The sequence below is a fragment of the Dipodomys merriami genome, unplaced genomic scaffold (genome assembly GCF_024711535.1).
Source record: "Dipodomys merriami isolate MVZ:Mamm:240054 unplaced genomic scaffold, mDipMer1.0.p SCAF_35, whole genome shotgun sequence".
Classification (NCBI taxonomy): domain Eukaryota; kingdom Metazoa; phylum Chordata; class Mammalia; order Rodentia; family Heteromyidae; genus Dipodomys; species Dipodomys merriami.
Genome location: NW_027205048.1, coordinates 15754278 through 15778594, shown reverse-complemented (window position 1 = coordinate 15778594; position 24317 = coordinate 15754278). Strand labels below are relative to the sequence as shown.

At 47.1% G+C, this 24317-nt stretch overlaps 1 protein-coding gene and 1 pseudogene across 4 annotated transcripts in view; one reads left to right on the top strand and one right to left on the bottom strand.

Annotated features, from left to right (window-relative positions):
- LOC138803983 (dedicator of cytokinesis protein 1-like) overlaps positions 1–24317 on the bottom strand; it is a 231270-nt gene that overhangs the window by 158413 nt on the left and 48540 nt on the right. For 3 of the 4 annotated variants that reach the window (XM_069988292.1, XM_069988291.1, XM_069988289.1), the window contains exons 3-12: positions 23768–23808; positions 21215–21270; positions 18781–18877; positions 15155–15303; positions 12376–12511; positions 11520–11677; positions 10393–10474; positions 9297–9432; positions 3150–3222; positions 97–239 (exon numbers count right to left, since the gene is read on the bottom strand). In XM_069988292.1, the coding sequence (XP_069844393.1) occupies positions 97–239; positions 3150–3222; positions 9297–9432; positions 10393–10474; positions 11520–11677; positions 12376–12511; positions 15155–15303; positions 18781–18877; positions 21215–21270; positions 23768–23808 (1071 nt within the window). The remainder of the gene's footprint in view (positions 1–96; positions 240–3149; positions 3223–9296; positions 9433–10392; positions 10475–11519; positions 11678–12375; positions 12512–15154; positions 15304–18780; positions 18878–21214; positions 21271–23767; positions 23809–24317) is intronic. The other variant, XM_069988290.1, reaches the window with a different exon arrangement.
- On the top strand, positions 16054–16226 carry LOC138803996 (U2 spliceosomal RNA; annotated as a pseudogene).

Below are 24317 nucleotides of genomic sequence, written 5' to 3'. Positions count from 1 at the left end.
CAGGTTCATGTGCGTGCATGTACACACACACACACACACACACACACACACACACACACACACACACACACACACACAGCACAGCACAGTACATACCCTGCCCCTTGTGGTTGACTTCTTTGGCAGCGATCACTTTGTTTATAACAGTCTGAAGGAAGTCATTCTCCCCTGCCACCCTGGGTGAAAAACGGGATGACATGTTGAGCGGCTTGTGTCGAATGGCTTCATCCAACGCGAGCCTGGAGGGCACGGGACAACCAAGACCACAGGAGACAAAGGGCACAGAGACCCAGGGGTCACAGTAACAGGGGGACACAGGGGAGCATCGCCGCGAGTGCGAGAGCGTCGTCATGAGTCAACGCACGACAGAGGGCAGGATAGGTAACAAGAGAAACAGGGAAAAGCATCGATCAGGAAAATGAGAGACGTCAGGCCGTCGGGGTCCCCCACTCCCAGGAAACATGCACACTGGGCCTCTACTCCCTTTGCTACTGGAAGGGGTGGTTGGGAAGTATGGTGGCTCAACTGTGTCTTATTCCAAGGCACGGTTACGGTCATTTCTCCCACGTCGGTAGTCCTGAACAAGCAGAGGACAAGGGGCAGGTTCTGAAGGGAAAAGGGAACTGAAGACTCCTACCCATCCCCTAAAACCACCTCTGAAACTCAACAGCTGGGGGAAGTTTGGAGCTTTGCCCTCTAGAAGGACACGTGTGGGAGGGGCCGCCACGGTGGGGACGCTGAAGCCAGGACACCAACTGGGGTGCAAACCCGCACGGTTGTCAGCACCCCTGTGCCAGGAGCCTCCTTAGATGTTGGCTGCGTAAGTGACCGACTCCAACCAGGCCACACGTGCCAAGAGACATGGCATGTGGTGCCATGGCTCACAAAAGGGGAAAAGAAGAAAATACCCATGGTGCACGTTAAGTTGAAAATGAATTCTGGACACAATGGCAGAGATAACCATTGCATCACTCAAGGGAACTGAGGGCTGTACTTCACCCACTTAGAGAGAAAGACAGAGACAGAGACAGAGAGAAATAGAGATGCGCTGAGCTTTCGTTCCTAAAACAAGCCCTGTGGGATAATACATCAGTTTTAATGGAGCAAAAATGGTTTCATTAGGCCGACATCTCCCAAGAATGGCTCTGTGGCTTAGGCTGCCATTAGAAATGCGCTGCTCTCTGTGCTTCCAACACTGAAAACATCAATCTGCGTAGGAGTCCTCCGTTATGGAGCAAGAGTCACAGCTTATGTAAGTGATGAGTGTGTAACATTTTTTAAAGGGGACGATCACTAAAAGATAGAAAGACACAAAGGAGATCCCAAAGACCTTGTGCCAGGACTCATAGAAACCATATATCTAAACTGGTAACTTCCTTACCTAAAGCTTTGCGTGATTGTTTATTGTTTTCCCTTTGAGTTTTCATGGAGAGAAAACAACAGATAAAGTCAACTTAATGGCACATTGGGGCAGAAACCTTGAAGTCTAATATGTAATATAGCATTGGGAACAGCTTTGGTTCTTATGGACAAGAAACAATAAAGTATGATCATTTTACAAGGATGTATTTTATTTATTACCTCCATGTCTGCCCATGTTCCAAAACTATGTTCCCTTTATTGGCTGAAGAAGCTTCCAGAACCTGCAGAACTGTGTTCCTTTTCCTAACTATCTTCACTGGGTACAATTCGAACACAACATCACCCACCACAGTGTTCCAGTGATGGAGATGGTTGTGGGTGCTTTGTCCAGCGCTGTAGCCACCTACACCATGGGGAACTGAACACTTCTGGGGTCGTGGAAGAGCTAATTTGTTTATCCTGTTCAATTTGAGTTGATGTAAATAACTACATGGGATAGTAGTTAACATACTGGATAAACAAAAACAAGTCGAAAGCTATCAACAGCCTTTGTCTCCTGTTTTGTGTGGTTATATCTGCACACATATATGTATCATTACATACATATATTATATAAATATATATAACTCAACCCTGGCTTTAGGCTAGGTGATGCAGGGTTTAATGGTATTCTCTTGTCAAGAAATTGCAAAGTCTTCTACCGAGCTACACAGAAAGCCTAGGGCACTGCTGCCCACGTGCGCTGCCTGCACAGCAAGCCCCGCGTGCTCTCTACACACCACACAGGTGGCGCCACACTCAGGCCTCGGGGGCAGTCACGAAGAAAGTGTGAAGGAAATGCCATGTCCTCTTCCCTACACCTCCCAAAACAGGTGCTTCCGACACCAGCCTCCCGCAGCCCCTCCACCCCCTAAACAACGTAAACATTCTAAAATATCATGGTCTCAAGCCTGCAATCCTTTCAATTAAAACAATAAGGAAGAGAAAGGCAAGAACACAGACTGCCATGACAGGCCACGTGGACAGGCCACGGCAGCCCGTGGAGTTTATCCCTCCAAACCCTCAGAGCCGGGAGAAGCCGCCTCTCTGCCATCGCCATCCGCTTCCTGAGGGAGCAGTGTTCCCGAGGCTGCCGAGGACCGGCACGCGGGCGGCCACACGTGCGCCAGTGACCAGGAAAAAACAGAAAACCCTCCAACGTCCCCATGGGGTCTAGCTTCAAATCAAAGCATCGATTCCACAAATCGTCCCCCAGGGCTTTTCCTGAGTCTTTTGTCCTTTAAAGAAGACTATGGGTCAGAAGTAGACAAAGACTAAAAAATGACAAGCACGTATATGGTCCACTCTGAGTGAAAAACCACGACAGAAAAATTCCGCAGTGTAAATTAGAAGCTTTAAAGTATTATTTCTTGCTCTAACCAAAGAACTCATTATTTTGTTTGGTCTCTGTTCTCAAAGCGGCAAACCCTATGTGATGAATTTGAAAGTGTGAATTGCTGCTACGATAAATCAATTATGTACAGCAACATTTAAAGTTAGATCAGAATTGTAATTCTTGTTCTGAGACAGTAGGTAACTCAGGGAACACAGTGAAATCCACCCCCAGGACCAGGACTCTAACAGATACCAAAAAATTCTATGAGCTGTGGCAGTGACTAGACAGATTTCGCATTAGGGTAATGAATCCCTCCTTGAGCTCCATGTAGAAACTTCATTACAAGGATGATTACAGGTAGAACTTCCACATTCATTCTATCTGGTTAGGACTTGGACCGCTCCATACTTACGGCTGGAAGGGAATGAAATGTTGTTTATCTTCATCGTCTACTTTTCCATTTATTATATCAGTTACATCCATCACTGGGAACAAGAAAAGAACAGAGATGGGTTTTGCTTCAATGCTACAATCATACAAAGTTAACAAACAAACAAACAAAAGGAATTCAGGGTCCTCTTCTAGCCAACCACTATGGGTTATGTAGAGGAATTTTCTTCACGTCTAAATGATTTCTCTGTTTGAAGACAAACTCAGTCAACCGAGAACGCTGAGCCCCCATGGAGTTGGAGCTCCAGTCAGCATCACACCGAGAAAGTTCCTTTGCCATCCCCTAGCCACGACTCTGTGCTGTGAAACCCCACAGACAATCTTGGGAAGAAGAAAATATAATCCAGCCATGGATGCGTAAACCTGGGCATGTGTGACTGTACTGATCTCATTCACTTAAGCCTAACTAAGGTACACAGCCACGTGTCACAAGCAGCAACACTCCAATCAGAAGACACCAAGCACGTAGCCCTAATTTACCAAGGACCCCTCTCCCCTGCCACCAAACACAGGTGTCTGTAGAGGAATATGGGGGTGTCATTCAATGTTGGCCCTTGGTCACTTGCAGTGCATCTGAGGAATCTGAAGCTCACAGACAGGAATTGACAAATACCCCGAAGCCACAGGGCTGAAAGGCCTCGGTGCCCAGCTCTAGATCACTAGGTTAGCTCAGGCGGGCACTGCAGGGACTGGGCTCCCTAACATCCCGGAGAAACTCTTATATCCCTGATGGTATTCAGGTCCCTCCCCGCCCCCAGCTACTTCCTACCTTCTGGACAAAACATCTTTTACCCTGAGCTATCACAAATGCAGCAAGAAAACCCAAGCCCAGCTCCGAGAAGACTGGGCATGACCTCAGACTCTGTGTCTTTCCCAGCCCACCTCACCTGGCCAAAGGTGAGAGCGCCCAAGTTCTTCCCCAGTGACAAGTGCTGTGTACTGAAAATGTGGACGAATGTCATTCCTGCACCATGACCCCTGTCCAAGGAGAGACCCCAAAAGAGGGCAAGCCCATACAGGGCAAGACAGGATGGCTATGTCCCCTGCTCGGTGTGGAGTGAGATAGGTCATGGCCCCCAGTGAACTGGTGGGACCAGAGACCGGAGAGTATACCAGTGTGCTCAGAAATATCCATATCCAAGAATCCAAAGTGAAGGAAAACCGTGGGAAACGGTCGACCACCAGACAATGGGGTGGAGCGCAGGTCCGACCCTGGTCAGATGCCTGCCCGGCACCGGGCACTCATGGGGGTGGCTGGCTCTACATCCAGCCTCTACCTGTTGCTAAGGGACTCACACACGCAGGCATGCACGTAGCCACTAGTGTAGAAGCATGGAATCGTGATGGCTTTCACAGGATGCCACCCAAGTGACTACAGCCAGGACAAAGTCAGCCTGAACCTGGCGCTCCTCTACCCCAGACTGTCTCGACGGCTCATGGTGGGTCTCCTCGCATATCACGCTCGCTTGCACCACCAGCGTGAACCCCGGCTATTGATGGGACTCAGTAACTGTGTGTAGGAAGGCAGCAAGTAGGCCTGAAACACAGCCTCAGTTCAAGCACCCACAATGCTGGCCCGCTTTCATCCTGCAAATAACAACCATGCCACAGGCCCAGCCCTGCCCAGCACGAGGCCTGTACACATCACCTCTGATGTCAGAAGACACAAGGGACTCACGGGGACCGCCTCCCAACCAAGGCAGCAAAGTGTCCACATCCAGGTGGAAGACTGTCAAATCCAGTCGCAGATAGCACGATGGTGTGTGGGAGTGAGAGTGGATGGGCTAGAAAACAACCACGCAGCGTGTGTGGGGAGGAGGAAGGTGGCAGGCGGGGGACAGAGCAAATGGGGAGGTGATGAGGCTCAGCTCAAGCCTTGGGGAAAGATGCATCTCCACAACGTAGTAACAGCATCTGGGCATGGAGCAAGTGAGCATGAGGACCACAGCTCCCCCATCACCGCGATGAGACTCTCTGTGGCCAGCAGAGGGGGATGCTTCGGCTCCAGGGCCCTCACGCCACACTTCCGGCACCACACAGACTACAGAAGTAATGACACAGCCACAGACTCTGCTCCTCCAAACCCTAACCCCTGAATCAACTTAACAAAACCAGATGTCCATGAGACATTCAGTTTTTAGAAACTAAATGGTACATGGCTTCTATGACTGAACGGTGCATCTGAAAATGGTTAAAATGGCAAAGAAAAAGAGACCGAAGAGACAGGAAAAAAAAAATCAACCAACCTTACTAAGCTACAGTTGTTAAATTACATACCACAAACACAGAAAAACAATTAGAAATATACCATACTCATCACAGGGTACAGCCCTGGCTATGTAGACTTAGGAATGATTTATTTAACAATCTTTCTCCCATAAAATGTCCAGTATTGAATGTACATTATCAAAAGGCTTAGGAGAAAGGAAGGTGATTGTAATTGGAGGGTTTGGGGTTTTGCTGCTGCTGTTGTTGGTTGGTTGGGGGGGAGGGGGTCACTATACTTGGGTTTGCACTCCGGGTTTTGTAGGCATTCTACCACTTGAGCCATACCTCCGATCCTTTTTGCTTTTGTGATTTTTCTCATCAGGTCTCACTTTTTTAACCAGGCCCAGCTAGACTGGAAGCTTCCCGCAGTATTGGGATGTCAGGCCAACACTACTGCCCACAGCTACTGGTTGAGATGGGAGCCTTTTAACCTGGGGTGGCTTGAGACCAAAATCCTCTCAATCGGAGCCTTCTGGGTAGCTGGGATTACAAGCATGAGCCACAGTGCCTGGCTTTGACTTTTTTTTTTCAATAAGACTAAAACTGGTAAGTTTAAGATCCATGAATATTTTTCTCATTTTAAGGAACTGGGCTCTGTTGACCTAGACAAGCAAGAATCATTCTGAAGAAAGCCTCAAAATTAAATTTGCATGTGGAAATTGGAGCTGCATACAAATAGGTAGAATAAAGTACCAAAATGCCTCTCCCCTTCCTCTGGCAGGAACGGAAGGGGGCCTGTGGCAGGAGGGGCCCAAGTGGGAGGGGCCCATGTGGCAAGTGGGGTTCTGTGCAGATACACTCCGAACTACAGAAGGGGAACGCACCTTGGGCACAGTGCTACTGACACATAACGAGCAGGCTTGGGTAGCATTTTGGGATTGGATAAATCTGCTTAGCAAAAATCACGAGGAAATGCTCCCCCACTGTGTCCCAGGGTAACTTCCATTCGGAAACTGGACACTGAATGAGCAGAAAGTTCAAGCTCTTACTTTAGTGCACACCACTGAGTGGGTCTCACACAGCAGACGTTTGAAGTCACGGGGGACGGGGGGAGAGGACCCCGCCATGGGGCCCAGGATGAACTGAGGCTCTGGCTTCCTCAAGCGCTGAAGAGCCAAGAGACCAAACACTGGCAAGGCAGCTATGACCAGGAGCAGAGGTCACTGCCCAGAGGACCTGGGAGAGGCCTTCACGCGACCAGGCCTGGGATGTCCAATGGCAGAGAGCAGAGGCGGGGGGGGGGGGGGGAGGAGTGGAGGTGGGAGAGGGGGGCTGAAGTTATGAAGTGGGGGGGGAGGAGTGGAGGTGGGGGAGGGGAGCTGAAGTTATGAAGTGAGGCTCTCATGCCAGGCCGTGCAGAGCTGTGAGAGTCAGGAGAGCTCAGACAGCATCCAGAACAGACGACCAGCAACCTACAGAGTACTGGGTACCAGGACATGAGACAGAAGAAGAAGACAAAGACAAATCCAGAGGAGCCAGCAGTGGAAAAGTGGTTGTAGAGACCAGGAGTTAGGACACGGCTGGCCTCACAGACAGAGACCAAAGCCCCAGGGAGTAAACAGAAGCCAGAGTGCCCGCTGACTCCAGAAACAAAGCACTAAGTCAGGGCCATCAGCACTGCCCCACAGCACAGTATAGGCCAGAGTTTCTGGATTCCTAGACAAGTCCAGGAGCCAGGAGGCTCTGACCCAACACCAGCCCAGCCAGCAAATATGGGCACAGTCTGAGCCTTCATGGGCAACAGTGGCATGCACAGGAATGGGACCATCATCACCCCTGCCACGCCCTTGTGCCATCATTCCCTGGGAACATTAAAACTGAACTGAAGAATACTGGGGGGGGACCCCATTTTAGTCAAAAAGAGAGGGAAACTGACAGCCTTTCGCCAAAAGCTCATCTTCACTTTAACAACTCCAACGACAATGGCGCTCACAGGAATTTAACAACAGTGTGATCTCTCCAGTAATCTAATAACCAGAGAACCACGCACCACGCTGGCAAGCGGAACAGCTCAGGGATCCTGTCAAAGACATCTCTGATTACTTCAGGGAACCTAATACGGCTGTGCCTAAAATAAAACATTTCCTTCAAACTACCCTGCAGATGAGAGAGGGAGGGAATAGAAAATTTCTGCAGAAAATACAGGTGTCTCAACTACCTACAGGGACTTACAGGTTCTGAAAAGTGGAGGAGCAGCTGTAAGGTGGGAATTCCAGTCACCGTGAGTGGAAATGTGACTATGCGCGCTGGTGCAAGGCCGAAGGAACCCCACAGCGGAACCCCAGCCTCCACATTTCACTCACAGCCGGGGAAATCATAGAACGGCCCATTAGAAGGCAGCAGCAGTTAGATGGAAGCAGCGTGGAGCAGCCTGCTTCTCTCGCTCACGACGCCCACATCACTGAACCACACGAAGTGGTTATCGTTGATTTAAATGACTGGATGCGTTTTTGCTTAAAGTCCACAGGAGCATGGGGGATTTGCAGGGCAGTGGAATGACTTCTGTGCGGAGAGGAGGACACAGGGCAGGATTCACTGTCCCAAACCCACAGAGAAGCACAATGCTGAGCATGACCACTAGCGCAGCCTGTGTCCTCTGAAAGACGGGGACCGGAGTGCCTGCTGGGATGAGAGTTCCCGTGCGAGGGGACCCTCACCCCTGCCCGGCTGCAAGTCTGGCACAGGGATATGAGAACTGTCCGGATCTAAAACTGTTCTGAACACAGTCTATGTAGAAGAGAGAGACAAAAGCCTAAGTTCTGAGCTTCTGAGAAGCTCTCATCATTGTGCAGACAAAATATAAAGAATTTCCCCAACCAGCCAGGCACTGATGGCTCACACCTGTAATCCTAGCAACTCAGGAGGCTAACATGTGAGAAGTGTGGTTTGAAACCAGTCCAGGCAGGAAAGTCTGAGCAGGAGACTCTTATCTCCAATTAACTATCAGAAAACTGGAAGTGGAGCTGTGGCTTAAGCGGTAGAGTGCTAGCCTTCAGCAAAAAAAGCTCAGGTCCTGAATCCAAGCTCCATGTCTGACAAAAAAAAAAAAAGCCAGGAGTAGTGGCAGATGCCTGTAAGCCCAGCACTCAGGAGGCTGAGGCAGGAAGATCATGAGTTCAAGGCTAGCCAGAGCTACATAGCAAGACCTTGTCTCACAAACAAAAAACAGAAAGAACTGTGTACATGTACGTCTCAAAAAAAAAAATCTAAGTAAGGACAAAGAGGACAAGATGGCAAAATCCCACAGCAACTATAAAATAGTGAGGAAAATGTTGGCCCAAATTATGAAAAAAGGAATGACACTGAAATGGTCAGCCAGTGACCAGTGTCTGGGGATACTTCTCCTTCATCACGAGATCTGACCAGGATCACACTTTGCTTTTGTTACCACCAAAGATAACCAGGCAGATACAAAGGAGGAAAAGCCTACATTGGGCTCACTGTGCTCGCTCTCTCCACCACCCTCATCCTTTGATGGGTCTACACCATTCCCATCCAAATCAATCTCCAAGTCCAGTAAGCCTGAAACCCTCCGATGCCTGGCTTCCCTGGAAGCTGAAAGGAAATGGGCCACAGCCTCTCCCAAGAAAAGATGAAATCGCCTTTCAAAGCAAACATTCCTCGAAAGCTCTTGGACCCAAAGCCTCCTGAGTTTAGTAGGTCAGCTTGAAACTATCCAGGAAAAAAAACAAAAACGAATACACTTCTTTTTTCTCTCCTTTTTTCTCTCCACCATCAAAGCTTAAATCAAAGCTGCCCACGGTGGAAAATACAAGAACAGCTCTTACTCCTGGCACAGGTGGTGACCTGGCACCCTAAGGAAAAGAAGGAAATGGATTACCAGCCACGCCAAAAGGTCGCCGCAGGCCCGAGGTCAGTTTCCGAGTGTTGCTGTCCCTCAGCTCCATGCGACCCACTCGGACAATCTGACAGACAAAACTAATCTTCTCCCTCTTCAGGTCTTTGCTTCCAAGGTCCTAGAAATATTCATTTCCATAAATTATGATGGAGAACCATTACTCAAGGTGAATACAAGCAGAAAGGAGGGGGAAGACCTGGGCTGGGAGTCTTCTCTCAATCAAGACTGCAGCATTTTGATGCTTGTCAAAGGAAAAAAGGAACCTAAGTGAATTGAGATACAAGTCTAAGGGACATGCTGTAATAGAGAAAATCTTTGTCACAGTAGTATTTTTGAGGGGAAGCACAGTACTAGGGTTTGAACTTAAGGCCAAGCGCTTGCTAGATAGGATCTTCGCAACATGAGCCACACGCCCAGCCTTCTCTGCTTTTGTTATATTTTGGATAAACTCTCACATTTATGCCCTGGACTCTAATCCTCCTACTTATGTTTCCTACTTAACTGGGATGTCAGGTACAACATACTTAGCCTTTTTTTTTTTTTTTTTGTCAGTTGTAGGGCTTGAACTCTGGGCTTGGGCACTGTCCCTCAGCAATTCAGCTCAACTCAAGCACTCTACCACTTTAGCCATAGTGGCACTTCTGGTTTTCTGGTGGTTTATTGGAGATAAGAGTCTCATGGACTTTCCTGCCTAGACTGGCTTTGAACCATGATCCTCAGATCTCAGCCTTCTGAGTTGCTTGGATCACAGGTATGAGCCACCGGTACCCAGCTAACATACTTAGCTTTTATTGACTGAGATGAGGTCTTGCAAAGTTTTTTCCCAGACTGGCCTTGAACTGCAATCCTCCCGATGTGAACCTTCAGCTAGGATTACAGGCATGTGCTGCCATACCTGGCTTAGTCACAGGGACTGTTAAATTTAGCTAGAGACTCCAACTTCCATATAGCTAAGAGTAACCTGTGCTGCAAGGCTCCGAGGTCCATGCACCAGTGAAGAAAAAATCAGAGAAAAAGCTCACTTAACATAGCCATTAGAGAGATGAACAACACAACTAGTCCTGGAACGTGTACTTACCGTAAAGACAGCTCTCAAATTATGCAGTCTGTCTATGTCCTTGGGTAACCCTGAACTCGACCAGCGAACAAGATAGTTTTCACTGGAAAAAGGAAGAAGTAAAAGCCAATTAATTTTCCAAATATACCAGGGTCTTAAATGCACATGTACATGACCTTATAATTAATACCATGGAGATCTACTGTAACCACAATTTATAAACTGTGAGTGTATAAACAGCAACAATGTCGAATAGACTAATTCCCCCATGAGCAAATACTGCACACACACACCTTGGCAGGGCTCCATTGAGATTCTTCAGTTATGATTGTAAGGGAACTATTTGCGAACTGTATTTCGATGTTTACAATTTGAAAAGCCTTGTCAATTTAGAATGATAAGAGCATAAAATTCAATACAATGTATATTTAATTCAGAACATAAAACAAACCAAATACAATGCAAATACTGTATCCTACATCAGGAAGATATAAAGTCCTTATGAGAAGTGGGAATGAATTCACCCAGTTATTCTGTCTCAGACCTACACTGAGGTTTTAATCGTTGAATAATACAAGAGTAGACACTTGAGTCTTAACTCACACCGACTCTTGCAGACTTTGCATACACTTTAATTAGAATGTCTCCAGCTGGACAAAGAGGACCCCACCAGAACAATGGGTTGCCACGTTTTCACTCTGCAGATATTAATGATGAGTCCATAGGTGGTAAGCACCCTTCCAGACTCTCTATTCCAGCCAGTCGGCTAGGAGAAACATAGCAGTCACAGAAACAACATTCAAAAGTTAGAAAAAGGAAAAGGTGACCTTCTGGTGAATATGGAAATACAAAGTCTTATACAGACACACATAAAACTAAGGATTGCTTCCACCTCCAGCTCACCCCTTAAAATATCACAGGGTGTTCCAGGAACTACTGGAATCCAACAACCTTTAAACAGCAACACAGCTGTAAGAAAGCATACTCCACCCAGAGCCCAACCAGCTACCATGCTGGCCAGAAACAGCCCCTCAAGCTGAACCCTGCCTTCCCCAGCAGTATCAGTCCAAGTGGGCGTATGGATGGTTCTGGTGCCATTTGCTTAAATCTAATCAGACACCAAAACCGTGACCGAGGAAGTCACACACCTGATGAACTTGGACTCTGTAGGGTCGTAGAGAGACATGAGGACCTCGGCATCTTCTCCGATCTTACAAACCACATTCTTGAGGTTGACAAACAGGGCCAGAGAAGGGGTGGCTGCAAACCTGGCTTGTCTGTTAATATCCAGGTTCTGCTTCTGAGACTACATGGAAAAAAAACAAAGTCCACATGAGCAGCACTGCCCCTGGGCAAAGGTTCACAGCTAGCCAGCCACTCTCACTGGTGCGGTGTCCCCGCCATCCCAAACCACACATCCACCACACTGAAAACACAGCACCCTAGGCCGGGGTCGCAGTGCTGTGTACCAGCTAGTGTTGAGTATCCTCAGGGTCACAGAACTGCAGGGAGCAGGAAGGTGACCACAGGAGGAATAGCTTTTTGTAGTTTGGGGGGACCCTCAGAATAAATGACCCACGGACATCGTTGTCTCATTCTTCATCATATCCTTCGCATATACCAGATGCCTGATAAGTGCACGTTAAATTAAAAGATGGTTCAGGCAATTCTTAGTGTCAGCCCTGAAGGACGAAGATGAAAAGCTGAGACATGTTCCCTGCCCTCCCCTTGCTTACTCTAGGTTGCCCACTTTCCGCTGTCAGCGAGGAGAGGCTGAACATGGCCTTGTCTCCCACTCAACAGAGGACTACAGAGGTGAGCGTCACTGAGAGCTCCTGTGTGCATCTCCTCAGGAAGGGAATCCCCTCGCCTCCCTGCTTGCCGCTGTCCCTTCCCAGGCATCACGGGATGCACTCTGTGTACTTCTCCCATGCATGCAGATTCTGGGCTCCCTGAGAAGTGCAGTCCACATGCACACGGCCTACAACAGAGGGGCCAGCATACTTTTTCTTCTTGCAATCGTTCCTCCACTTGCTTAGAAGCTACTTTGTGGGCCCGGAAGAGACTAATGGTGCTTGTTAGTTCTGGATCCAAAATATTCCCATCTTCATCGCGCACCACAAGGTCCAAGTCAAGAATTCTAGAACAACAAGAATTCACAACTTCAGGGTTACAAACAACATCAGGACAATTTCAGCCCCAGCCACTGAACAGATGAAAATATCTCAAAAAGTGTGGTTTTCAATAACTCAAAACGTGTTGTCACATTTGGGAATTAAAAGAGCAAATGTCTCAGTTTTTAGTTCCATTGCAATAGTGACTTTGTCAATCAATAAGAAGTCTGATACATCTACAAAGCCCGCCAAGGCACTGGGCATGAGAATGGTAGAAAGGACCGACAAAGCACATTACATTGTACACCCATACAAAACCTGTGTACATGACTATATATCTATGTTGTCATAATCACATCCAAACTCGTGGAAGAGGCCAGCCATGTTGCCTGAGAGCCAAGGCTCACACCTGCAGTCCTGGCTATGCAAGACACTGAGATCTACAGATCACAGTTAAAAGCCAGGCCGAGCAAAAAAGTCTGTGAGACCTCTTATCTTTAATTAACTACCAAAAAGCCAGATGTGGAGGTATGGCTCAAGTGGTAGAACACCAACCTTGAGCAAAAGAGCTAAAGATCAACACCTAGGCCAGGAGTTCATGCCCCAATACAAGCACAAGAAAGAAAAAAAAAAAAGATGGCAGCTGTCACATCATGGTTGGGTTGAGGAAAGAGAGGACGAGGAAGAGTTGGCACAAAGACACACATACCCACACATAAACTCCACACCACTGTCTGGTAGCAATCTCAACAAAACTTCCCTTCTGCCTAGTGTCCGTGCCAAACCCTACATGGAGCCACCAGAAGACTTACAATAAAGATGTCCCATTGTGTTTGAGCAGGGAACATATGGATGTTATTCACAATTACATTAAGCAACTTCCTGGCCAGATGGCTGAATGCAGTGGCCAACTTAAAATACAAGCAACATCTGGCTAATAAGTCTGTCCATACTACATCTAGAACTATTTTTTTTGGCAAAAGTCTCTCCAATTCCCAAATCCAGTACAATTATTATCTGATATTTTTAACCCAACCTCTTATTTAAAAAAATAAGTAAAAGGAATTATACAAAATGAAGAAATCAAAATTTCTGCCAGGGTGGGGTACTCTGATTTTCTTTTTAGTAGGACAAGTAGATCTTAGAGCAGGAAATTAACCAGAGGCAGCTGATACCCTGCCCAGCCCTTGGGATTATATTTCTACTACTAACAAATCTATAGGAGCAAGGTCTTTTTTCAAAACCATATGACACAAGAAAGTCCTTCAGAAAAATAAACTGCAGTCCAAAGATGTCTTTAACAGTTACCAGCTTAGGAGGAGAGTTGAATCCAACAATAAACATTCCATCACAAGCTAACCTTGCATTTCTCTTGCTGACACACAGCTTAAAGCTAGAGGTGAGACTCAAAAGCAGGTCAGCTATGTTTCTTTTTTACTGTTAGGCTGGCACAGCACCATTTGGAAGGTAACTGCAACTGCTTCACTTTTCCAACCAGAGCTGCAGCAGCCTTGAGGGTAAACAGACTTGAAACCAGAAAGAGGCCTGAGGTCATTGAGGGCGCTCTGTGAGCGTGGCCAGGGCTCTGTGGGCAGGGTCAGCATTGGTGTGGATGTGGCAGTACTATGTGGGCAAGTCAGTACCCTGGGTGGATGAGTGCTCTGTGGGCGTGGCCAGGGCTCTGTGGGCAGGATCAGCATTGGTGTGGGTGGGGTCAGAGCACAGGTGCATCCCAGCGTCCTGTATCCTAAAGCCTCTCCAAGTGATTCGGATGTAGATGTGCCCAGATCATATCTAAGTTTTCCTTAGCTTTGTTCAGCCAGGGCTGGGCACCAGATGGACTGTTTAAGGCTTCCAGAATCATTTGGTCCAACCCTACCACCTACAGTAAATCTAGAGGTGATTTTCATAGCTACATAAATTAATAATAAATGAATCATAATAATAATGTAAATTTTGAAAGACAAGCCAGGAATTTTCAGGGAAAAAAATGTGCCAATCCTGCAAGAACAACAAAATAAACGGTGACTGGACGCGCCTAGACACATCTTCGTTCTAGTTACAGACCTGACAGAATCGGGGTCAGAGAGGGTCTCCTGCCCGCACGGGAGCAGGCCCTGTGGGGTAGGGGTACACTGTCTATGCCGGCATTCAAGGGGAGCTGGCTGGCGCCTGCCTTGGGTGGGAGCACTTGCCTGAGATAGCTTCTTGGAATTTGAACGTGGCCCAGCTGTGCATCTGTTTGTAGAGCCCAGCACAACTACCCAGAGGACAAGTTTCATAGTGACCTGTCTTGGGACTCAGAACTGGGGGAGTCCCTGGGAAGAGCCCTAGTTCTGAGTACTGCACACCTGGACTAAGGGCAAGTACTACTACATGCAGAAAAGGAAAGAAGCTCCTTGTGGGGGGCTGCCCTACCCCCAGCCTGCGGGAGAGGGGGACACCCCACCCTGGGGAGAAAGAGAGCTCAGGTTTATAGGGCGATTCAACAGTGCCCTGAATTTCAAAACCCAGCGGACAATACCCCACCCCTTTCTAAGTGGAAACGTGCTTCTGTTTTGATGTTAGAAATTTGATTTTTTGATGAAATGCAACTGTGGTGTCCTCAGGCTTCTGCCTGCTATTATGCTGGGTAATTTAAGCATGAAATCATCTTTAAGTAAACAAACCTGTTTCCATAATCGATTTTGGCTGTAACCTTCTTCTTCAGCTCTTTGAGCTCATCCTGGGGCAGAGTTCCAGACAGAATCTGTGACCTCCACTCGATGAGGTCGTAGATCATGTGACGGACACTTCGAAACATTTCCCTGTTATCTTGCTAGACAAGAAGGGAAACAAAGGTCATGGAAAAGTTTCTCGTGTAAAATGTTGGATTGTAACCCCTTTGAACTACTACTTAAAGACAATAAAAATATAATTTTAAAAAATTAAACAGCACTGTGAAGATCACACTGAACAGATACTTCTTCCAATACATATAATATATACACTATACCATGAGATTTGGTTAGTGTCAAGTTAAAAATTGATTTTAGCTGGATAAGGTAGCTTGTACCTATTAATGCCAGCTACTTCGAGTTGAAGACAGGAGGATCATAGTTCAAGGTCAGCCCAAGCAAAAAAAAAAAAAAAAACCTAGTGAGAATATTTCAAATAGAAGCCAGATGTGGTACATGCCTGAAATATTAGCTAAATGGGAGGAAGAGGTAAGAATATCTCAGTCTGAGTTGGGCCCAATGCAAAAGCCTGATAACCTATCCAAAACACAACTGACATAAATATTTACCAAAAAACAAACTTGAAAAGAAAAAGGCATGCAGGGGCCAGTGCTCTAGTGGCAGAGCATTTGCACAACAAGTACGAAGCTCTGAATTAAAATTCTAGTACTGCTAAAAAAAAAATTAAAATTAATACAACTCAGACTGATTTTAGCAGGAAATAGAGCACATTATATAAAATTTGATTCTAATGAAGCAATCAAACATTAAAAATAAGAAGAAGAAGCATCACCCTCAAGATGTCATGGGACATTCCCAAGTATACAGCACTGAATCAAGGGGTTGAATGCCTTTGTTCTCTGCCGCTGGGTTATGATCAAGCGTCCTGTCTGTTCTTATCAGTGTAATATCCCATCTTCCTCCATCTGAGGACAATTTATGAAATGGATTTTTGGAGTGAGGAGATGGAATAGGAACTTGTCTGCTCATTGAAACTACTAACCTGGTTCCTCTGGAAACCAAAGCCCTCGGGGGACTTGAAGAAAAAAGAACAGGAAGAAGAGGAGGAGGAAGAGAAGGAAGAGCGAGGGAGGGGGGAGGGATGGAAGGAAAGCATAGCAGAACTGGAAGGTAAGATTTAAGCATGGCCTTGCACATCTATCATCAGTCAAGGAATAGGCAACACTTCAAGCTCCCTGTGTGTTAGTATCAGCTGCAAGCCCTCCCTTCTTGCTCGTTCCTTCTGCCATTCTTCAGAAACCCCCGCACCTGGACCCTCCAGCACCTTGGGGCCTGCACTCCGGCCTGGCTGTCAGCAAAGTCTCACAGGGAGCCATCACACAATGGCTGCCTGTGTGTCCTCTGGCCCACACAGCTGAACAGGGCCTGTGCAAGGCCTGGTCTGGAGCCCCCTCCCCTTCTTTGCCAAAGGAAGATGCACACAAGAAAGATAGCAGACTCACACTTCTTCCCACCCAATCTATATTCTGAAGGGATTCATGGTGTTAAGGAAAAAAACAGCTTTGCAATGGGAGTAGCACTATTCACCAATTATGGACTCCCTATACAGCCTTTTCATGAAGAGAAATCCAGGTGGAACCTAACTGGGGAACATTTGATTTGCTATGGTCCCTGTAAAAAAAATAGAACATGGCCATCATCATTTGTTTTTTGTTTTGTTTTGTTTTGAGGGTATTTATTTATGGCAGTACTGGGGTTTGAACTCAGGATGTGATATTGCTAGAGAGGTGCTTTATCACTTGAGCCATGATCCCAGGGCTTTATATTTTGCTTATTTTTAAGTAAGGTCTTGTTAGGCCAGCCTGGACTACAATCTTCCTATTTAACCTCCACAATGTAGCTGGCACAACATTGCATGACCATGCTCAGCTGTTTCTGTTGAGGAGACTCCTGAACCTTTTTGTTAAGGCTGGTCTAGAACCACAATCTTCCTGACCTCAGTTTCTCAAGGATTTCAGAGGTAAGCCATCGTGCCAAGTTGTTATTTCTGTTTAAAAAGAAAAAATTGTACTGCCTGAATCTGCTGCTCTTGGATTTGCTAAGAGCCTTGCCACCCATTTATCACACAGCACCTGGCAAGGTGTTTTACCTCCCATGTGGTGTTCCTTATAACACCCTAATTTTGATTTCTTAAATAAAAGCAAGAGAATCAAGTTTAATGATCTACTGCAACATTATGTTCTTTTCCCTCTTCTTTTTTTTTTTTAATGTTTTTTTTTTTTTTATTCAGGTCTTGGGGTTTGAACTCAGGGTATAGGCAGTGTTCCTGAGCTTTTGTGAAAGGCTAGCACTCTACAACTTAAACAAGCAGCTCCACCTCCAGCTTGTTGGGAGTTAATGGAGATGAAAAGTCTGCAGCTCTCTTGGTACAGCTGGCGTTACAATACCCTCAGATCTCATCCTCCCAAGTAACTAGGTTCACAGACGTGACCCACTGCACCTAGCTCTCTTCCCTCTTCTTAATTCTCCTGGTTACAAAGGTCCATCAAACAATTCCAGCCCCCTTACAACGGACAAGGTCCGTCCATCTGGGTCAAATGTAGGCTCATAGGGGGAAGACAAGGGGTCATTAGGAATGGCCGTTCCAGGATGGCCTAACACCAGCATCTACACATATCAGTCAGCAGCAACTCCTGTTTATTTTGTTGCCATATTTTTGTTTAAAAATTGCAAAACCGACTATGATATTGCTCAGATTTACACAAAACATTCATGGCTAACTTTACGCTTTTAGGTTTTTTTGAGTCCATTTGATGAACAATTACAGCAACTGCTTATTACCACGCATTTATAGGAAACCACTGTATAATCAAAAATGCCGAGCAGCTGTGGGACTTTAGGAAGTTTTCTGTGTTCCTGAGAAATTAACGCACTGACTTCCTCCCAGAGCCCTGGCTTGGTGATAATAACATTAGCATATGAGAAATCAACACTGTGAATAGAAATACGGGCTTAACAAAAGGTAATCTTCTGCAAATATGAATTTATCTGCAAGGAAATGCCCTGAGGGAATATGAAATGAAAGATGTCAGATCTCCAACTTCCCCGCATTAATAGGATTTCTTCCAAAACCAGGAGAACTGGACAACTGAGCACAAAGCCAGCATGTACAAAGTTCCTACCCTCTCAATAACTCACGTAGCTACATCTACAAAACCAACTACTCAAAACCATCAGAATTATCGGAGGCATTACCTATAGGTAATAGCAAGAAAAAAGAAGAAACATCCCTATTATATTATTATATCCATAAACAAATACTAATTTCTGTTTTAATGTAGGGGATTTTTAGGGGGGGAAGTGGGGGAAAGGATTGAATTCAGAGCCTGAGCACTGTCCCTTAGCTTTTGTGTCAAGGCTAGCACTCTACCACTTAAACCACACCTCCACTTCTGGCTTTTTGCTGGTTAATTGGAGTTTCATAGACTTCCCGGCCAGGGCTGGCTTTGAACCATTACCCTCAGATCTCAGCATCCTGAGAAGTTAGGATAAAAGGAATGAGCCGCAAGCGCCCGCAGCACTGTATTAAGCTCTGACTAAACCCCCCATTTTCTCACCACATAGAGCTGCCTCCAGATGGCGGCCCACTCCCGGAGCGTGGTGGTGACTTCCTGTATGAGGGGGAGGTCGCCTGGGATGACAGTCTCATGTTGCCTAAAACAAAAGCAGACTTGGTGAACCAGTCAGCTGCATCGGACAGCTCCCCCATCCCAGTGATGGGGTCCAACAGTTAAATGGAAAACAACAACAAAAAGACAAACATGACCAGGTCGACACCCAGAAACACATGTCTCCGAATGCCATGGTCTCTGCACAAAGCTGGAGAGGGTTCCTGCGTGACAATGCAGGTGAGCCATCCACCTTGTAGGGAAGAGAAAGGAGGCAAAGTAACAGCCATGAAAAGACTTCCAAATGTCATGGGAAACCCGACTACCCCTCCACCAAAGACACACCGTAAACTACAACCATTCTGTGCAGCATTCAGCTGCAGGTTCGGGTTAAGATTGTTTTCACCTCACCATCAGGCAGAACACTCACCACATGATAGTGCGGGGGGCAGACAGCCTTGGTGAAATGAGGACTGGGGCCTCCTGTGGGGCGCACTAACCAGTGTCAGCCCCCATTATCCTTCCCCTCCCCCTCCAAACTAACCCCTGCCTTGCTTTTAACTCTTTAACCATGTATGAATCTTTCAAAAATCCAGTGCTTGGGGAGAGCACTACTCTAGACTGAATCCGCATGGGACCATGTGAGCAACCGGATCTGTGGCTCGTGTCTCTGGGCGTCTGGCCCCAGGGACCACTGCCTCAGTGTCCTGACACTGTCCCTGAGTGTGTCCTGAAGAACCAGAGTCAGCCCGCACGGAGGACCCACATTCACTGCAACCGGTCACCCTGCACAGGCCCACACCAGTGGGAAGGACCACAACGCTGCTGCCCTGCTAGCTCTCATCTCTGAATGACTTGCTGATGGAAGAGGCCCTAAGCAAGAGATAGTGGAAACCCTGAAGGGGACTTCCTCCCTGGGGAAGACCGTCCATCTCCCTGAGGAGGGCGAGGCCCCCATGTCTGAGAGGGCTGTGTGCAACCAGCCCTCACTGCTGTCCAATGGGACTCCATCAAGTCGTCCAAGGCACATGACTGCTAAAATGGCAGCCTGGCCGGCTAGCCAGGATGCTAACGGGAGCGTGGGTGCTTGTGGGCCAGTCGCCTTCCAGGGCCTGGAGGGAGAAGCCTCCACTGATCACTGCTGGACTACCAGAGCTGGGAGCTCAGTCCTCCTGACTTTGCCCAGGTGGTAGGGGTCATTCCTCACAGCCAAGACGATAGGTAAGTACCACCACACCTCATTTCTTGATTGAGATGAGGTCTCATTAGTTTTTTGCATGGGAACCAATGACCCATTGCCCAAAGCAGCAGGAGGACAAGTGTTGGTGCACTGCTTAGTCGCCCGTTGATCTGCTCACTCCCCTACACTGGTGCCGAAAGACCGGCTCCAGGTCTTCTGAGGAGGCATGTGTGGCTCCCCTTACCAAAAATCAACCTGCGCTCACATTTATATCTCAAAATGCTTTGGAAAAGAAAAATTAATCCAATGCAAGGTGATTTGCATTAGGATTCTGACACAGCCAAATATGAAAGCACATTAAATGCACACTTGATCAGTTCTGTCCACAAAAGAGTCAAAGCTTCAAAAACTTTCTCTTCCTCTTCCACTTAGAACTCTGCACACAAAACATTTTATCTGTCTGAAAATAAAACCACCACCGGGCAGGGCCTCACCGCTCCCGCCTCTCAATTGCTTTCTTCATCTTCATTATGCATCGTGGAACTCCAGTCCTTTTTATATGTTAAAAGTACAGTGCTTGGAAAGGCAATTTTGTAATCAGCCAAAAAGATGTCATTATGCAGTAATCATATGATTAGTAATTTTATAATTTACATATTTAACTGAGTGTGAAGATGGAGCAGAGACCAAAAAGAAAAACATTCTAATGCTCCTTCTTCCAAGTTCACACCTGGCTATTCATTTGCTGTTCCAGCGTAACAGGCTTCCTGGTCTACAAGCATCCTTTTAATGATCTTCTGCATCAGTCTGATGACCTCCAGGAAACATACATCACAATTACCTGAGATGTAAATTCTACCAGACCTCTACTTAACAACAGTAGAGTCCCCCAAACCTCCATTTGTATCATGGAATGCCAAGACTTCTAGAAAAGTGGACGCAGAGGTGGGATGATTACAAGTCCCTGGCCAATGGGACAGAGCCCCAGGGCCAACGTTCCCCAAAACCAACCTCAGGTTCAGTGAGTTATGGTGCTCACCTACTCCAACTCTTGACTCAATCTCCCCTTTCCTTACCAAACATCCTGGACAGCATGCCAGCTCCACCCTGCACCTTATTTCCCAGTTACTTGACCACATATACGGCAGCCACACCAAGCGCAATCATTCCAGTTCTTCATTTCTACATCAAGAATGAACTCACCCTTTTCCTTCAACTATTGCTTCTTTAAGATGAATATAAGAAGCAGGAAATATGCCCTTGAGGAAACAAAAAGAGAGAGTTTTTATTATTAATATAAACCCTGACTGCAAATCAGACAATGGTGAGGGTTAGGAGTGGCGGGATTTTCATCAATTCTTATGCTAAGCTTACTGTACAACAAAGCAAAGAAAACACAATATAAAATAAACAAGTCCATCAGTTTGTATCTCAAAAAGTGTGCAGATGTCGTAAAAGAAAACAGAGATGGTATGTATGCCAAGGATTAATTCCACTCGGCTATAGAAAACTCATCTTCTCCCTAGGTTGACTCTCAGCTCCACACCTGATGTCAAGAACCAACTGTGGTGATGTCTGACATCCTGCCCTTGCCAATTAGTGCAAAGCATTGGCCACTGCCTGTGCAAATGACCATTGCACACTTGGGACTTCCTCTCAAATCTCCACAGAGGGCCCATAAACCTCCTTCACAGATTGCCCAGTCTGCTTACAGTCATTCGGTGCTCTACATCTCCCAAACACGATGCACACTCAACCAACATAGCTGTGCCCAAAGAAGCTGCACAGGAGATTCAAATCAGACTGCCTGTCGTGGGAGGCTGTGGGGCTCAGAGGCGGCTGGGGGTGGGGCTGCAGTCCACAGAAAGAAAGTCAAAGGCTAAGTGACAGCAAGGAAGATCCAATGGGAGGAAGACAAAAGCTGAGTGACAGCAAGGAAGAGCCAATGGGAGGAAGACAAAAGCTGAGTGACCACGGGATGATCCCAGGGATCCAGCAGAGTTGCTCCATTCACATACTGAGCGTCCCAGACATCCCCAGATCCCAGGACAGCCTGCAAGTAGGTACAGAGCATCTTTCCACCATGCCAGGGGGTATGTTTGGAAACAAGCTATCCCAGCCCTGCCAGGCCCCAGAGCAGAGATCCACCCACCCAATCTCAGCAAGCCCACTCAGGGTAGAAGACGCTGAGTGGCGAGACTAGGTTGGACACACCTGGAGGTCTGACCAGAGTGAATTCAGGGAGGGCATTACAGATCAGCCCAGAACTACACCCGGGTAAATATGTATGTAGAACTGAGAAAGTTGGATTCTCAGGGCAGGCTTTGTCCCTTCCCCATTACTGCCTGGGAGCCCTTCACAAAACGACAGACCAGGGCCTTGACCTCTTTACCTGCAGGGGTGATCCTAGACGCAAGGCCTAGGCACCCGCAGATCAACAGCTCACTGGGGCCTGTGCTGCCCCTGAAGCCATGGCTCGTCTTGGATTGGCAGAGCTTAGAAGGGAGGAGCCTGAGCACATACTTTTTTCTCATCTTCTTCTTACTAAAGTCCCCAACTCTGCCCTTCCAGAAGAAACTCGGGCTTTCTGTTGCAGAAATAGAGCCCTGACTGATTGTACCCAGGGAACCAAATGCGAAGACAACTTTCCTTAGGAGAACTTTCCTCTCCCCTCCACAGAAGCAGCGTGGGGACCACTGGAGGAGCAGAGAGACACACAGCCCTGTCTAAGCTCAGCAGGTCCAGGAGGGAGTCCTTCTCCTAATCTGCAGGTCTGACTGACCACCGCTCATAAGGTGACTTTCCCTCTAAAACATCAACATGGCAGTGCCCTGGGCCCCAGCCTGGACCCTGGGGTTTCCAACCAGGTCACACAGCGTGGCTCAGACCTCTGGACAGGGGAGCGCCCCAAGGCCTTGGCACTGGAGTTATAGAGCCTTATTACAAGCTGGGGACATAATGAAGAAGTCAACCCAATATGGAGACAATGACAGGCCAACTTTAAGAAGTAAAGTGAACCATCTATCAAGTAAAATCAGAGAGTACAGTGTGGAAGTTAATGGAGAGAGCCTAACCACAGCTTAGAATGGACCTGGCTTCGCAATTACAGGATGAAAGAGGAAGAGCAATAATTAGGTATTTCTGCAAAGCTAAGAACGTTGAATTGTGGATGGGCATGTCCGCCACAATGATGAGAGATGTAATTACATGCCTTAAATGCAAATGGAAAGGACCACGGATACAAACTGCCCTGGAAAAGCAATTTGTTTTTTTGCAACTAAACTTGAGAAGTGTGAAAACTGTCATAGCAAGAAGGAAGTAAGCACAAATGAGCTTTGCAAATTTGTTAATTTATCAAGGACCATGTATCAGGTTGGAAAGCGTCCACCGTGGTTTGTTTGTCTGAAGTCCTTAGACGAGGCTCACTCTCTCTTACATACACACTGTCTGAATAGGATTTAGGATTCTTTGGGACAAGGACACTGCCATTGAGGACCAAAGGCCAACACCATACCACACAACCCTGCAATTCATTCTCAGAATGAAGCTGCAGTTTTACGAACAGTTATTGTTCAGAGGAAGCACTTCAAGGTCATTCACATTTCAACCCACATATGTGTATATATGTATATATACTTTAATTCAAGCAAGAGATATATAAGTAAAACTCTTAAGACACCAATGCAATGGAATTGATTTCCTCTCACAGTTTGATTTATGAAGGGACACGCATCGTGTTTAATGGAAAAGACTTACCTTCTTCGACTTTTTCCTTAAGGTGTAGCCTCGGTACCACCCTGAACAAACACAAAGGTGAAAGAGTTAGTTGAAGGAGACACAGTGGGGACACAGTGCTGTAAGAACCATCGAAGGACCAAGAAGTCAACAACCCTACAGCCTAAAAGGTGCCACCACTAGGAAGACACGCCACCTCCACATGCGGGCCTTCATCACTACCTGCCTCCCTTGGTCTACAGGCCGCAACCTGAGAGTTTAGTTCCGAGCGGAGAGCTTGTCCTTTTAACCTGAGTCCCAGTGAGACTCTGTGTGTGCATTTCCCTGCCTCTCCCTCAGCCTTACTTGGATCAAGGTCTCTTCAAGTGCACAAGCCAACATCAGATCAAGAACAGCGCCCAAACAGAACAGCAATTGAGAACACACTTCCTCCCTCCTCAGGGCAGTGGGGCTTTGCCCCAAGCAGCCCTGATCTCAATGAGCACTTCTGGGGCAGATTCAACCCTCCATAGGAAGCACCAGGGGTAAGCACTCCGGCTCCCCTCCCCACTCCAGGGCCAGCCTGGAGTCA